Here is a 15,159-nt window from a genome sequence, read left to right as displayed (position 1 = left end):
ATTGGTAATGGACTCCCATATTAATTTCCAAGGAGCTGGCAAACAGCTGCCAAAAAAATTGTTTTCCTTCTCTGATCAATACCTTTCAACAAGTAGATGATGTTACTGAGCATTAACAGCTAATAGCACTGTGTTTCTTGCGCTGTTTTAAGGACTGTAGCATACCCCAGGCTCCTTATATTTGAGAGAAGATTTTTGAGTTAAATAATGTTACATCAGACGTTATTTATTATGCATTTCCAACACACTGACCCTATTTCCACTGACCCTGTTTCCACTGTATCTTATGCTGGGCTGCTGTCACAGGACATTTGTCTCCACCGTTATGTTAGTGGCTTCTTAGGTTAAGGGGAAATTATTCTGTGCAGACTTTAAATAGACAAATAAGACAGCAGGTCTGGTCAGGACTTTCTAAAACCAGGTTATGAGCAAATATCTGATTTCCCACAGGAAAAGAGTAAAAGAAGCCATCACCTACTATGCAAGTCTCATTTTTGCTGTCACTGAAGTCAGCAGCAAAACTCAAACTGTCTTCCGGAGTTGGAACCTTTTAAAGGCTCACTGCCTCTGGCAAAACCTTTACTGATACAACCCAGTGGGTGCCGAAGCTTTTGCTTATCCATTGGGTGACAAAATACCTGTCTCTGAAGATTTTACTTTGTAAATTACTGTGACTCAGTGGCTGGAGATGCACGTGCAAGCAAAGCAGAGGTGAGCGAGATAGGCTGTCCCATCGCCTGCCCCACCGATGGTGAGGACGTGTCCCTTGAGCACTCTGGGTGCTGGAGGTTTTTCTGTGCCTTGAGCAGTCTTTGATTATTTTATTTTTTTTAATGTGCCTATTTTAGGAATTCTTGAATATGAATGTTGGCACACATTTCTCTTTAGAAGATATTTAGTCCCCAGTGGTAGAACTTTACCATCTGAGCAACACTACCCTCCGCTTTTTACAGTGACAGAGGAAAGACACAGTCGCAGTGTAACCAAGAGATGGCTTTTGGTCACACGGGTGCCCACAAAGTTTAGCATAAGAAAGATACAAGTCAGCTTCTTCTTTTTAGTCCTAGAAATTATATTTTCTGAGCAATTCTGGAGTATGACAATGAAATGAGAGCAGCACACAAGAATCAGGCAGGTGGATTTTTAGCCTGCTAACAGAAAACCCTTTGGGCTGAACTTTGAATTACTCGCTAGAGAGTAATTCTGAAAGAGGATTTTTCTGGTTAAGGATCAAGTGGTTCCTTCCTCATCAGGAGAGGTGTTAAGTACTCCAGGTAACCTCACCAGAAATGCACCAAGCCTCTCCTCAGAGAAAGCCAGAAAAGGCGCAGCGGGACAGTCCTTACATTTCTAATCTCCCACACAAGTACCTCTCTCGGAAAGAGGAATGTCTAAAGAGCAGTCTCCAAGCTCCCTTCCTTTACTCATCATGAAGGTGAGGGGAGGAAAAGAGCAATTTAAAAAGCAGAAACAAAAAGTTCCCTCCACTGTTAGCAAATTCTCTTCTGCTGTCAGGTATTAATCCTGTCCCCGGGGAAGAAAAGAGGGAATATTTGGAAATAGTCAAGCAGCAGAGTACCAACCTTGTATTTTTGCACCATTTTATGGTGTGCTGAGAGACCTGTAACACTGCGAAATATCTAAGAGCCTTGTAGTTTTTTGTAGTACTGATGAGGGACAGAGAGATTTTCTTTTGCCGGGTAATAGAATTTCTGGCATCCCTTAACCTGTTGTGCCTTTTGTTCACTCCCCAACAAGGAAACCATTGAGCACCACGTAGATGTATCTGCTACCTGACCATGCAAGCCAGCTGAGTCGTAGCTGTGCTGCTGCGCTGTCTTAATTGGTTTCTAAAATACAGAAAACAAGTGTTGTTAGAAGAACCGTTGGAGACCTGCTTCTCTCTCCCTGAGTGATGAAGCCACCTCTTTCCCACACCTCTCTAGAAAATCTTGCTTGTATGATGTCTTCCTATGTAGCACAACTGGTCATTAGGCCAAAATATTCCTAGGCAGGATAATTGCTTATATTTTGGAAGTTTATTTCTCTGGTTATTTTGGGGATGTCAAGGCTGGATGTGTGCAAGTCTCTGTTTTGTAAGAGGACTAAGAAGTAAAATACTGCCAGTCATGAGTGTAACAGTCCTGAACAAATCAGTAATAAAGTTTGTTTTTTCCCCTAAGGAAAGTAGTTTACTGAGGTCCTCAGGCTTCTCATCAGATTTTCTGAAATTCACTTCCAATTTTGAAATTGTTTGTTTGGTTTGGTTTTTACTTTGAATGATGGCATCCCAAACTGTAGAACGGGGTAGTTGGGAACAGGTAGTTGTGTGTGCCCTCTGTTAAGCAGGACAAGACTTGTTCAGTTGCATGATGTAGGCTTGAGACTGCGAACACTGGAATGACATTTTCCTCTCGACAGAGTTGAGTTTCTGTTGAAACGTGGTTTTGTTTTCCCTACCCTGTCTGGAGAAGCTGGGACCTCTGAACCGCAGTTTACTCTGTAAGTAGCACAAAACTCAGGACATCTATTTGTATCCACTTAAAAGCCCCATCACTTGTTTACAAGTTCTTAGACCTAAAAGAACCGTAAAAAACAACTCTACTTAGCGCTGTTGTTTACTCAGCTTTCTCCCTGGCTAGGGGACAGTGAAAACAGGCCCGGCAGTTTCACTTCTGTTTACAGTTTCTAATAGTTTTCTCTTTCATCTTATCACTCCCTCGCATAGCGCTACACTGAAATGAGCTACAAACACATCTGTGTGCTAATTAAAAACACAATTTGCCGGGTAACTCTCTATAAATAACTTACTACCTGGGCTGCAAACCTGCTTTGAAAATTAAAATTAAAAATAAAAGTAAAGCAATTGCTTGTATTTTATATGGGGTTTTGTAAAAGCCTTTTTCAGGTGTAGTTTCAGCCACACTTGACCTCTTGTTTTTCCTTTGAAACAGGGAGCTGAAGTCACTGGAGCCTGCAGAGTTCTGCCGGGGTGTGTGTGTGCTAAGGCAACAGAAAGCGCGTGCAGCTGGCGGAGTCCAAGTCTGTAGCAGCTCGTCATGAATCCAGAAGGCTGAGCAAGAGCAAAGGCTGAATGGGCTGTGAAAACAGCTCCTCTGAGGTCCTAGGAAATAGCCAAAGGTTACGACAGAACCAAATGCAATTGGGCAGAGCATTATCAGACTCACATAGTTCAAATACCAAAAAAGCAAGTCACCTCCCACTCTCCCTTCAGATGATGTTAAGAAGAGATGTCTAGGTTCGAAACAGAAGTTTTTTCTCCTTTTGTTTGGATGTCAAGGGTTGTGTCCCACATAGGAACAGGAGCAGACCACCACTTGTTTATTTGCATCCAGGAAAGGGAAGGTAACTGATACGGGAGACAGGCAGCGATTGTATCCATGACAACCAGCAGCTATGGCCTCGCTGCGCAGCTCATTCCCCACTGCCTCCCATTCCTTCTCAGTGCGCAACCTGGCTCCGACAGGTCCCTCTCCTCAAGGCACCTCTTAGCGCAGTTCACTGTTCCAGAGAGATAGGAGCCAACAGCTTAATCAGTTCTGCTAGCAAAACTCTTCCCTGGCTTGAGCTGTCCGTGTTTCTGCCAGGGGCTCGCTGGGAGATGTTTCAGAAGATCTGGTCTGTGGGAAGGACAGCATGGTTTGCAGCAATACCACATAAAAGCAGAGTGGGCTTAGCAGATTAATAGTTTGTAGAACCAGCAGGCAAAATGCAATATATTCTCCAAAAGAAAGGACTTCAGACATGCTAGACACCTTCAGAAATGCAAGCTGAGCAAGGTAGCATGATGCTCACCTTTGCAGGAAGTATCAGCAGAGGTTAAAGGCGTTTGCTGTATCAATAAGCCTTCAGTCTGCACAAACCCTGTTCAGGGGAATGAGAGCTGCCTGGGCTGTGCTCCCGGAGGAGCTCTTCATCCCACTGCCTGCTGTGGTGTAATTTCTGCATTCTGACCGCTGCCTGGACCTGCCTTGGAAAACACTGGCATTTGAGGCAGCTGCAATTGCACACAGCGCTAAGGAACGGAAAGAAATCTGTCAGAAAAGCAAAACACAATTCTGCTGTTAAGCACAGCCAAAGTTTCTCATTTGCAGGGCCCCTGCTTTATATCTTCAATGTGATGTTTGTACCACACTAAGGAAAAATGTGTCCCTGGGGTCAAAACAAGGTGATCTATCACTTCTTCCTTCATAGTGGAAAAACAAAGCAGAAGAGGCAAGGAAATGAGCTCGTGAATTGAGAACTGGGGATTAGAAGACAGGACAAGGAGTTCAAGTCCTACCCTGACAGCCTGCTGAAAACATGACTCGGTTTCCCTATTAGTGCAGCGAGGATAACAATGAACTACGGAACCGATTAGTCAATCTTAAAAATACAAAGAGGGTTGCTGCGAGCTCTAATTAAATGACTGCCTTAGCGTAAACACAAAGCAGATTACACGAGTGTGTAGATCATAGCAGGCATTTGGGACTCAGCCCTGCGAGTTCTTGTGCCTGCGAGCTTTTTGCATTTCCTTATATGTGTAAGAGCAGCATAGCACGAGGCAGGCGGTTAACAAGAGATGCTGCCTGGCTTCAGCAAAAGGAATGGATACGATGAGCCATGGGAGCACTGGGTTAGTGTACGGTTAGGTGGAAAATCACCTGGGCAGCTCTTGGAATACTGAGGAAAAACTGGATCTGGTAATGTGGAAAAGGACCAGTCTTGATACATCTGCTTTGGAAGTGCTTCTTTGGGGATAACTGGCTTAACATCCAGTTATCTTGTTGTCGTTCTCCCTGAAAAGGAAACATTACACACCAAAAACCAGCCATCTGCAGAGGCTAAAATATCTACAATTGTATTTGAGGAGGGTTTGATGTTTTTAAAACCAAGCTAAAACCGCAGCATTTTGAATTTTCAGAAAATGCGATGCTGACAAAAGGGCCACCCAGCTGATCTGGAGTCTCTGTTTACCACAGCAGCAGCTCTCCCCAGAGATGTCTCAGAAAAATGCCAGTATATATGTTTTAATCACAGTATTTAGCCGTGACAGCCACCCAAACAGCAGGCTCTGCTGTTCAGCTCAGAAGAACACTTTTTGTACCCTACTTTCAGGACAGGAGCTGCTTTTTATAGCTGTTTTTGACTAGGAAATAAACCCTGAGGGAGACCACTACCTCATTTCTCCACCACGTCCTGCCCTGGACTCACCTGCAATCCGGTGTGGCATGTTTCACGTTCTGCTCATCAACTAGGATTCGGCGTTGTCTGGTGCAGGAATCGAGGGAAGGTCAGTCTGATAAAATATTGCTTCTGTCAGCAGATAAATTGCTTCTCTTTGAGTCCTGGAGCTGGGGACTGAGAGACCTTAGCTTGTCTGCCCAGCACTGCTGCTAAATGCTGTGGGATTACCTGGGCTTTTTTTGGGGTGCTAGTGTAATTTTGAGGATACTGTAGAGCTACCTCAGCAAAAGCTTCTCCCAGCCTTTAATAAAAGTAGCCGCAGAGATGCAGGGGATAATTACACACAAATCACTTGCGGTCTCCCCAATATCTTTAATTTGCTGTTGTAGTAAAAGAAGTGGGCAGGATAATTTGGTAGTTTTATTTAGGTGCAGTGGTACTCGTGGGTTTAGAGCCCTTTTTCTTCCAGCCTAAAGAAGTCATTTCTCCACAAAGCTTCATAATTTCTGTCTTTTGTCAAGTTCACGGCCAGGCTGCCTGTCTTTCTGCTGTGAAATATGAAGGACTTTCTGCATCTCAGTAGACCTGCCGGGGGTGGAAGAAGCGACGGGTTCCCATCTCCCTTCCTGCACTGAATCGCAATAGGCCTCACTCTGCCTTTCGACAGTTCCTCTGGATGTTGCCTGTTAACTTTTCACTGTGACCTTGAAAATGAAGACTTGCTTTTCTACTGGTTACTGTAGCACCCCGTGGCGGCCAATTTTCAACACTTCAGTAGGAATTTATTTTATTTTTAACATTTTTGTACTGTTTATAGTAACAACCATGACCTTGGAGTCAGAAGTTTCCCAGGAGTTAATGACCAGCCTGGCTGAGATTACCCAGCTGCAGATAACCACTCAGCACCTGATCCTCCCTGACTTCCACACGTAACCCTCCTCGGAAGTTGGGAAGGATTTGGTGGGTCGCCTGATAGGAAATGGCATTTGTGCCTGCCATTACGGCTTAAATATTCTCTGTGGGTTTGTCACCCAGCTGGGAAGCTCCCAGTGCACCAGGACGCGACATCCAAAGGTCAAATTCATGGGGCCTGGTGTTAAAGCATGGCAGGTCACAGAGTGGTGTCTCATTTTATTCTCCTTCCAGAAAGGATGCAGAGAGCACCATCCTACACCCACCTCTGCGTTCCTACCCCGGACCCATCTGACAGGCAGGCAGAGCAGAAGGAAAGGGAGATGTGTTTTGCAAACAGATGAAGAAGGTAAATGGGATGCTGGTATTGACCTCATCGTGTTATTGATGCTGTTTAAAGCAGGTTGCAGCAGCTGGAGGATGGATGTAACCAGACGGCACGCCGTGTACCAGGCAATGAGGGGAAATTATGGACAGCTTTGGAGCTGAATGAATAACTCTCAGCAAGATCTGCTTCAGCTTGCTCCAACAGTAAGTGACGTGAGTTTAATTGGCTATAACAGAACCTCACTTAGTACCAGTCAGGTGGATTCGTGTTATTTAATGCCTTCATCTGAGGCTCCAACACTTACGGGGCTCTGTGCACAGGACTTGGAGACAGCAGTTCCCAGGCTTGGCTCAAACCTTGCTGTCACTGTGGGAAATTTTTACACTCTATTCCCCCACGTGCAAAAAAGATGACAGCTCTAGCCTAAATCACAAGCAGGTCCTGATGATGACTTACAGATTAGCTTCAAGTGCTGTGAAGATTAACTGGAATTTTTTTAAGCACTGGGCTCTGTCCTAATTTGGATTTTTTTGGGAGTTTGCTGCCCTCTCTGAACAGGTGAAGGGCGAAGGGCTGTACAGCCCCAGCTTCTCAGGACAGCTGCCCTCAGAACGCAACACCCCAGCTGTATATGCTTTCACTTAGGCTCATTAAGTATTTTCAGCCACACCTTGATGAAGTCAACCATTAGCAATGCACCCTTTTATTTTTTTTTTTAGAATCATAGAATCATAGAATGGTTAGGGTTGGAAGGGACCTTCAAAGCCCACCCAGTCCAACCCCCATGCAAGGAGCAGGGACATTCCCAACCAGATCAGGTTGCTCAGAGCCCCGGCCAACCTGGCCTTGAACGTTTCCAGGGATGGGGCTTCCACGACCTCTCTGGGCAACCTGTTCCAGTGTTCTACAACCCTCATTGTAAAAAATTTTTTCCTAATATCCAATCTAAATCTACCCCCCACTATTTTAAAACCATTACTCCTTGTCCTATTGCAACAGGTCCTACTGAACAGCCTCTCCCCATCTTTCTTGTAGGCCCCCTTGAGGTACTGGAAGACCGCTATCAGGTCTCCCCGGAGCCTCCTCTTCTCCAGGCTGAACAGCCCCAACTCTCTCAGCCTGGCCTCATAAGAGAGGTGCTCCAGCCCTTTTATCATCTTTGGGGCCTCCTCTGGACCTTCTCCAACTGGTCCATGTCCTTCTTGTGTTGGGGGCTCCAGAACTGGACGCAGTACTCCAGGTGGGGTCTCACCAGGGCAGAGTAGAGGGGCAGAATCACCTCCCTCGACCTGCTGGCCACGCTTCTCTTGATGCAGCCCAGGATGCGGTTGGCCTTCTGGGCCAAAAGGGCGCATTGCTGGCTCATGTTGAGCTTCTCATCCACCAGCACTCCCAAGTCCTTCTCCTCAGGGCTGGTCTCAATCCATTCCCCGCCCAGCCTGGATTTGTGCCTGGGATTGCCATGACCCAGGTGCAGGACCTTGCACTTGGCCTGGTTGAACTTCATGAGGTTGGCACGGGCCCACCTCTCCAGCCTGTCAAGGTCCCTCTGGATGGCATCCCTCCCCTCCAGCGTGTCGACGGCACCACACAGCTTGGTGTCATCGGTGAACTTGCTGAGGGTGCACTCCATCCCACTGTCCATGTCGCCGACAAAGATGTTGAACAGGGCCGGGCCCAACACAGACCCCTGAGGGACGCCACTCATGACCGGTCTCCACATGGACATTGAGCCGTTGACCACCACTCTCTGAGTGCGGCCATGCAGCCAACTCCTTATCCACCGAGTGGTCCATCCATCAAACCCATGTCTCTCCAGTTTAGAGAGAAGGATGTCGTGCGGGACAGTGTCAAAAGCTTTGCACAAGTCCAGGTAGATGATATCTGTTGCTCATCCCTTGTCCACCGATGCCGTCACCCCGTCATAGAAGGCCACCAAGTTGGTCAGGCATGATCTGTCCTTGGTGAAGCCGTGTTGGCTATCACCAACCACCTCCTTGCTCTCCATGTGCCTTAGCATGGTTTCCAGGAGAATCTGCTCGCTGACCAGCCTGTAGTTACCCGGGTCTTCCTTGTTCCCCTTTTTAAAAATTGGGGTTGTGTTCCCCCTCTTCCAGTCATCGGGGACCTCACCAGACCGCCACAATTTCTCAAATATGATGGCCAGCAGCTTGGCAACTTCATCTGCCAGTTCCCTCAGGACCCACGGATGGATCTCATCAGGTCCCATGGACTTGTGCACCTTTAAGTTCCTCAGATGATCCCGAACCTGCTCTTCCAGTACAGTGGGCAGTTCTTCATTCTCGCAGTCCCTTCTTGCGCCTGTTTTTTTTAAACAAATAATTTTATAATGAAATGTGAAAGCATGGTGCTTTGGGGTTTGGTAAAACGTGAGTAGAAGAGAACTTTTTCCTATTTGAGAAACCTAGTAGGTGAGAATAGCCGTGAGTTATGAACACTTGTGCTGATGGCGTCTTTTCTCTGAGGATCTCCAAACACCGTAGGAAGGTGGATGTGTTTTTTTAATTCCTGTTTTGTAGGGAAGGCGGAGGGGAACTGTAGGCAGTGATGAGCAGTGACTCACTGCACATCTCAAACTTGCAATCCGGATTTCCCAGAGCATTTCCTGCATTAAGCGGCAATATCTGAATTGTGTCACTGACTTTATCCTCACCACCTCTTCTTCTGGTGTTAGGTAGTGTTGTGTGTACAGTGAAACAGCTGGACACTCCTAGAGGGAAGAAAAAAAATATATATATATCCTTCCAGGGCACAGAAGAGTGGGACACTTGGTGCTATGTGTGAAAATATTTGATTGTATGAAAATGTTTGGTGTTCTCGGAGCCTTGAGGATTCCCTCGCTAGACATGAGGGCGCAGCCACTGCCCCTCTCACCTTGCCAGGAGCGAGCAGCACCCTACCAGCAGTTTTATGCTCTGTTTCCATCCAAAATTTACCAGGGCGAAAGGCAGAGGGAGGGGTGCAGCTGGCAGGGGTCGGATCGGCCCCTCGCACCTCTGTTACCCACAGAAGGATGCGTGTGGCATCTCCTTTGTCCCTGGATAAACTCCCCCCACCCCGCACATCGGGATGCGTTTGCTGGATGCTTCCAGCTGGAGGGATCCCCGGGGACCCCCCCCCCCACCTCCCGCCCCGCAGCTGGGCGGGCGGAGCTGCCCCGCTCCGCCCCGCTCCGCCCCGCCGTTCACCGGCCCGGCCCGGCCCGGGAGAGCCGGTGCCCAAGGCCGGGTCCGCGCCGCTGCCATCCCGCCCGATCCTGCCGAGCCCTGGGAGGGGGGCGATCCCGCCGGCAGCATGCCGCTGGCCCAGCTCGCCGAGCCCTGGCCCAACATGGAGCTGGTGCATCTGGACACGGAGGTGAGCGGGGCACCGGTGGACGGGTGGCGGCGGGGGGGGGCTCCGCCGAACAAAGGACCCTCCCGGCTGCGGTTCCGCGTGGGGGGGTGGGGGTCGCAGCCCTGCGCTACCGGCTGCTGTGGGTCGGGGCGGGGGCTCGGTGTGTGCACGGCGGGGCTGGGGCTCCGGGCTCCTTCCAGGCGGTGATTATTCGGGGAGCGCGAGCAGCCTGCTCCTCAGTCTCCTCCCAGACACAGAAAAACGATCCTTGCTGGAGGCCCGGGGAATAAATATCTTGGATTTTGGGTCTTTCACCTCCGGGCTTCCTCGCTATCCATCCTCCCAGCTGGCCTGCGTTTCAAACTCCAGTCAGGGTCCTGTGTCACTTTGCTCTTCCCTCTTGCTTTGCTCTTTTCCTTCTAATTAAGACCTCCGAGCCAGATGTGCAGGACAGTGCATGGCATCTGTCCGCATCTGCACCACAGCCATTTCAGAATAAAGGGACGGCTTGTAGCAGTTCTCACCCGTCACAGAGCAGCCAGCTGCGGCACTGTGCTCTGGCTCTCTTTACTTAAACATCTCCTCGCCCAAACTGGAACTAGCGGCTCTCCTGGAGAAACCAGAGGGGTGGTGGGGGTTTTGTCCCAGGTGTTTACTCAGACCTTGGCGCTTTCCAGTCGTTTGGGCTGGATTCGATGCTGTCACGCTCCTCTGTCATACCTAGGTTCATCAGTCAGATTTGGTCGTTGCTATTTAAAATTGCCTCTTTAAGAGATCTCTGCTTTGAGTGGAGGCAGCATTTTACCGCTGCTGCCACAACAGCAGGGGTGTCTGCTGGCGATGAGAGGTGAGGTTGCCGAATTTTTATCGGCCAGATACAGCACAGCTTCTCCTAGAGAACCCCCCCGGGCGGGTGGGGTGCTGTGCCAAGGGTCTGCCTGTGCTGCGGATGCCAAGCGGCTGGCACGAAGGTGCAGTGGGCCGAGAGCATCTGCTCTGAGGCATCGCGTGAGTCACAAGGATGGGTTTGTGCTGGAAAGTGGGAGAGGAGGGAAGTCCTGCAGCAACTTGATCGCGATTTCTGAAACTGCGTCGTGCACCCAGAGCCAGGGTGCAGGTCATTGCTGGGGGACAGGGCTTTTTATTCGTGGTTTCTCTCTGTTCCTAAGTAGGAAGACAGCCTGAAAAGCTAGACAACGCAACTACGCTTGTCATGGGAGGAAACTAATGCCGATGCCCAGGGCAGTGAATGCTGAGGGCGAGATCCGTTTACTACTTAATCCCAGGTCTCCCAGGTGCCAGGCAGGCGCTGTGTCAGCATCACGGGATCTCTTCTGAGCGAAAACAGCCGGGGGGGTCCAGTGTGTTTGTCAGCCCGAGTCAGCCGTGAAGATCATGGCAGTGGCAAGGGCTGTTTTCCTCATTGCATTAGTAACGGGTGTGTTAACTGTAAACTGAAATGGGAGGGCCTGCCTCTGGCTTCTGAGCCATCCCCTTCCCCCATCTCACCTTGGCCAGAGCTCCGGGTCAGGGTCAGGAGCCGCGTACAGGTGATATTTGTACAGATCAGTCTTTCTACATCTCAGGATCACAAGTGGGATGTTAGCAATTTACCTCCCTTTGTTTTAATGTGAGTGAGTGTGTGCGCTTGATTCCAGTGAGGAAAATAATAAAGATGTTCTTCACCTCTAAACCTGTCTGCCATCGCCTGGGCCAGGTATCAGAGACTCCCCTGAGATCCAGCAAGCGTATCCGCAAACAGCGGAGAGAGACTTGGGGGCTTGGGGGCAGTTTTGCACCTTGAGGTTAGAATCGCCAAAGGTTGGGGCCCAAGGAGAAAGTTTTCACCTCTCCTGGACAAGGTGGCACTGCTGAGAAACTGAGGAGACTTCTCTGGAACACCAGTTGCGTAAATTGCCCTGGGATCCCTGCCATCCAGGTTAGAAACCGGCTTCCTTCAACCTTTGCTTTCTGAGTCATGGAGCAGGGGTGCTGTCACCGTGCTGGTGGAGGCATCAGTCCTATTGTTAAGGGATTTGGGGTTTTTCCACTGCGCTCTGGGAGCGTTGGCCGGCTGCTGCTGGGGACAGGCTGGTGCCCCTTGTCGCGGCCCGCCAAAGTTCAGCCTGGAGCTGGGGAAATGCGTGGGAGTGGGTGGCTGTGGGAGCTTGAACTGATCCCTTGCAGGAGACAAATCTCTCTGTCCTGGGGACTGAGCTAGCTTTGTAATATTTTTTTCTTTTTCCTTTTTTTTTTTCTTCCCCTCTTCTCTCTGCTGCTTCCATTATTCAGAATATTGCTTATGTAGTAGAAAAACCTGGCTTGGGCAGAGTACAAGCGATAGAGAGTGGAGTTGAATGACTTCATCACCATAGCAATGCACGCTGTCATCGGGGCTGTGCTTTTCTTTACACTCTTAAACATACGGCAACACAACTGACGTAGGATTACGCCAGACCCAACCACTTCAGGCTAATTATTTTTGCCTGTGTATGTATATCGTCCTTTATTGGGCAGGAACTGGTCGTGAATAACTATCTTTTTCAAGCATCTTAGCTGAACAGTGCATAAAACAATGATCAAAAGACAGAGGAAGCCAAGTGTCTCTGATATGCCTTGTGCGTAGACTCTGTTTGGGCTATGTGAATTCTTTTGGATATCTTTATTTTTGCAGAATCACATCCTTTCTCTGAACTGCAATAGGCAAGATCCATAAATTACACTTAATAATAAAAAAATGCCTTGTTCTTGTATGAAAGTAGCAGAAGCTCTGGGGTGAAGGGTTTCTTCCCCCACTCCTTCCTGCTTTAATGCTTCATGGTTCATCCAAGTTGGGTGAAAGAGCTTCCCTGGGTACCCGGTACCCTTGTTGTGTTGTATATGGGCATCTCAGAAGTGATCAGTCAAAACCTAGAGGTGCAGAAATAGCAGCAGGCTGGTTTTCTAAGCAGAGCTGTCGATAATCCAGGATGGCTTGTGCTGGTGGTGCTAACTATAGAGCGCAGCCCTTGATGGCAGCAGGAGTGGGCACGGTCTCGCACCGTCCTGCCAGGGGTGCAACGCGTCCTGGTTTCAGATCAGAGCAGCACTGTTCTGTAAATTACTCCCTGTGCTGTGGATTATGTGGAATTAAAGGGATTTAAAATGCAAGATGTCCTAAGATAAATATCTCCCAAGTTCAGCCAGGCTGGCAGTTGCGTAACTCCAGTATATTTTTCTGCGTGCTATTAAGAAAACTTATTAGAGCAGTGTGTGCAGAAGGGATTTTGCGTTACATCTCGGGGAATTTTAGCTGTCACTCGCCCAGAGGTGCCCTCGCTACCAGGCTGCCACTCCATGTGCCCATCAGATTAGCTCTGTAATCCCCGTTTCCGCTTGCCCCGGAGCGGTGCTGGCTGGAAAGCCGCAGGGACAGGCTGCTGGCCCCCGCTGAGGTTCGTGCTGCTGCCTTCTTGGTAGCCCAAACCCTGCTCTGCCACCATCTGCTGCCCTGGGCACCCAAGGGAAGGAGCCGTGCCTCCGTCCCGCAGCAGGTATTGCCTGGTTGCTGTCTGCAGGGAGATCTTTGGGGTTGCTCTCGGAGCAGGACATTCAGAAGGCTCCTTTACAACCCCAAGAACAATGTGCTGTAGGAGGGTATCTGGCAGGGAGGCACACACACACGCTCTCGCTAACGTGCTGTTTGTGGTATGCAGGGGGAGTGCAGAAATAGGGCATTTTAAAGAGACAAATGTCAAACCAAGAAACCCACAGACTACTTAATCTCCGCTTACAACACGGTGAATGGCCATATTTTATCTCGGGAGGTGATGAGTCTGTAGCTGTGAGCTTGTTTCCATCTTGGACACTTACAAATGGCTCTTGAATTCCATACGAGGGAATGACTGTTTTTTTCTCTGGGGTAGAAGGAAACACTTGGCTTTAAATTTTGCAATTCTCTCCTTACGCATCCGCCTTACGTCAGCTTGAGAAAGCAACTGTTTCATCAGGAGCTTCATCTCTCTAAGACCATGGACCTACATGCCCAGGAAACCTCCCTGGCATGGACGCTGTTCTCTTTCTTTCCACACCCCTTCCGTCCCCAGGTAGGATGGATTTCTGTCAGCAGCAGCGTGCAGGACAAGTGTTCCTCGGGGTAGGGAGCTGATGAAACGCAGCACTCCAAAGGTCTGGCAGGTTTGGAGGTAGCACACGGTGTCTCCTAGCTTGTCCTTAAAGCTGAAGGGTTGGACAGACCCTGTGCTCATCTTCCCAGGGAAATAAAAGAGCTCATCCCGTGCATCAACTGACACGTGCCTTGTAGATCTGTTCTCCAGACCATGAGCCAGGCACTGCTTCCCTCTGTCCAACAGGGAAATTCTGCTTCTTCAGCTGTTTTAGACATAAACAGCCCTCCCTGAGCTGTGGGTTTGATTAGCAGTGAGTTAGGAATTGTTGATCAGTGACAGCTGAGCCAGTAAACATGAGCATGTTTCCAAGTCTGGTTATCTTGAGCGCATTGTCTCCCCCCTCTTTGTGGAGACTACACATAAACACAGTGTCTTACTTCACTTCTTAGCTATTCTTTGTGCTACCGGCACCGAGAGCTCCGTGTAAACGGCGGGGCAGCATTCCTCTGGAAGAACTTGGCCTGGGTGGCAGCGCTATTGCTTTTTTCAGCTGTTGGCTGAAAATACTTAGGAGCTTAAGCCCAATTTAAGTTGGTACTAAGGTGAGTTATGGAGCTCAGAGTGGATCCATGTAAATATTGCAAGGCCAGCGTCAGGCCAAGAGGCCAGTGGTTTTCTTCCCAGCTGGTGTGGTGGGACTCGTGTTCTGTGAGGTGCTGCAGCCTGAGGTGGGAGTGGAGAGACCTAAATGTGAAGATACCTGGAGGTTCTGGACTCCAGTCTGTGGATCTGAAGTATCTGAAAACTAAACTTGTGCTTAAATTTAGCTCTTTAGCGTTACACCTTTTATTGTGAGCTAGGCAAAGCAAGCAGGTAGGCAAGTGCTTTAAAACCAGCAGTGATGACCTGACCTCCTCTGGGAAGCAGGAGAGAGTGAGCCTGGAAGCACCCAGTGGTGTTGTAGAAAGTGAGTGCAGCATTAGAGGGGGGTTTTCTCAGCAGCCCCAAAGTTCTCTTAAGATCAACAATTACAAGTTTTGCTTTGTATTGAAACGAAGAAGTTAAATTTGCCCCAAGGGGGAGAAGGCAATAGTGTAGTCCTAAGGTTAATGTCAGGTTGATGTCCTCTTGCTTCTTCAGGGAAGGAGCGGACTTTGCTTCTGTTAGATTCCTGAAAGACTCTAAAATTCAGGCATTCACCTAAGAATCTGAGGCTGAAATACAGTTGCATTGCAACTCTTCTCCTGGACCACAACATCTGAAGAG

General features: G+C 48.9%; 1 protein-coding gene across 12 annotated transcripts in view; it reads left to right on the top strand.

Moving 5' to 3' along the window:
• The window catches only part of RPS6KA1 (ribosomal protein S6 kinase A1), a 55,004-nt gene that overhangs the window by 5,007 nt on the left and 34,838 nt on the right, over nt 1-15,159 (top strand). For 2 of the 12 annotated variants that reach the window (XM_086765313.1, XM_086765314.1), the window contains exons 1-3: nt 231-2,502; nt 2,955-5,293; nt 5,709-6,630. In XM_086765313.1, the coding sequence (XP_086621439.1) occupies nt 6,589-6,630 (42 nt within the window). In that variant the 5' untranslated portion in view covers nt 231-2,502; nt 2,955-5,293; nt 5,709-6,588. Of the gene's footprint in view, nt 1-230; nt 2,503-2,954; nt 5,294-5,708; nt 6,631-9,672; nt 9,806-15,159 lie in introns of those variants that run through there. The other 10 variants (XM_086765311.1, XM_086765302.1, XM_086765309.1 and 7 more) reach the window with 9 other exon arrangements.

This window comes from Chlamydotis macqueenii, chromosome 22 (genome assembly GCF_036417535.1).
Source record: "Chlamydotis macqueenii isolate bChlMac1 chromosome 22, bChlMac1.mat, whole genome shotgun sequence".
NCBI lineage: Eukaryota > Metazoa > Chordata > Aves > Otidiformes > Otididae > Chlamydotis > Chlamydotis macqueenii.
The sequence above is the reverse complement of the archived record's forward strand: the minus strand, read 5'-3'. Positions and strand labels throughout refer to the sequence as shown.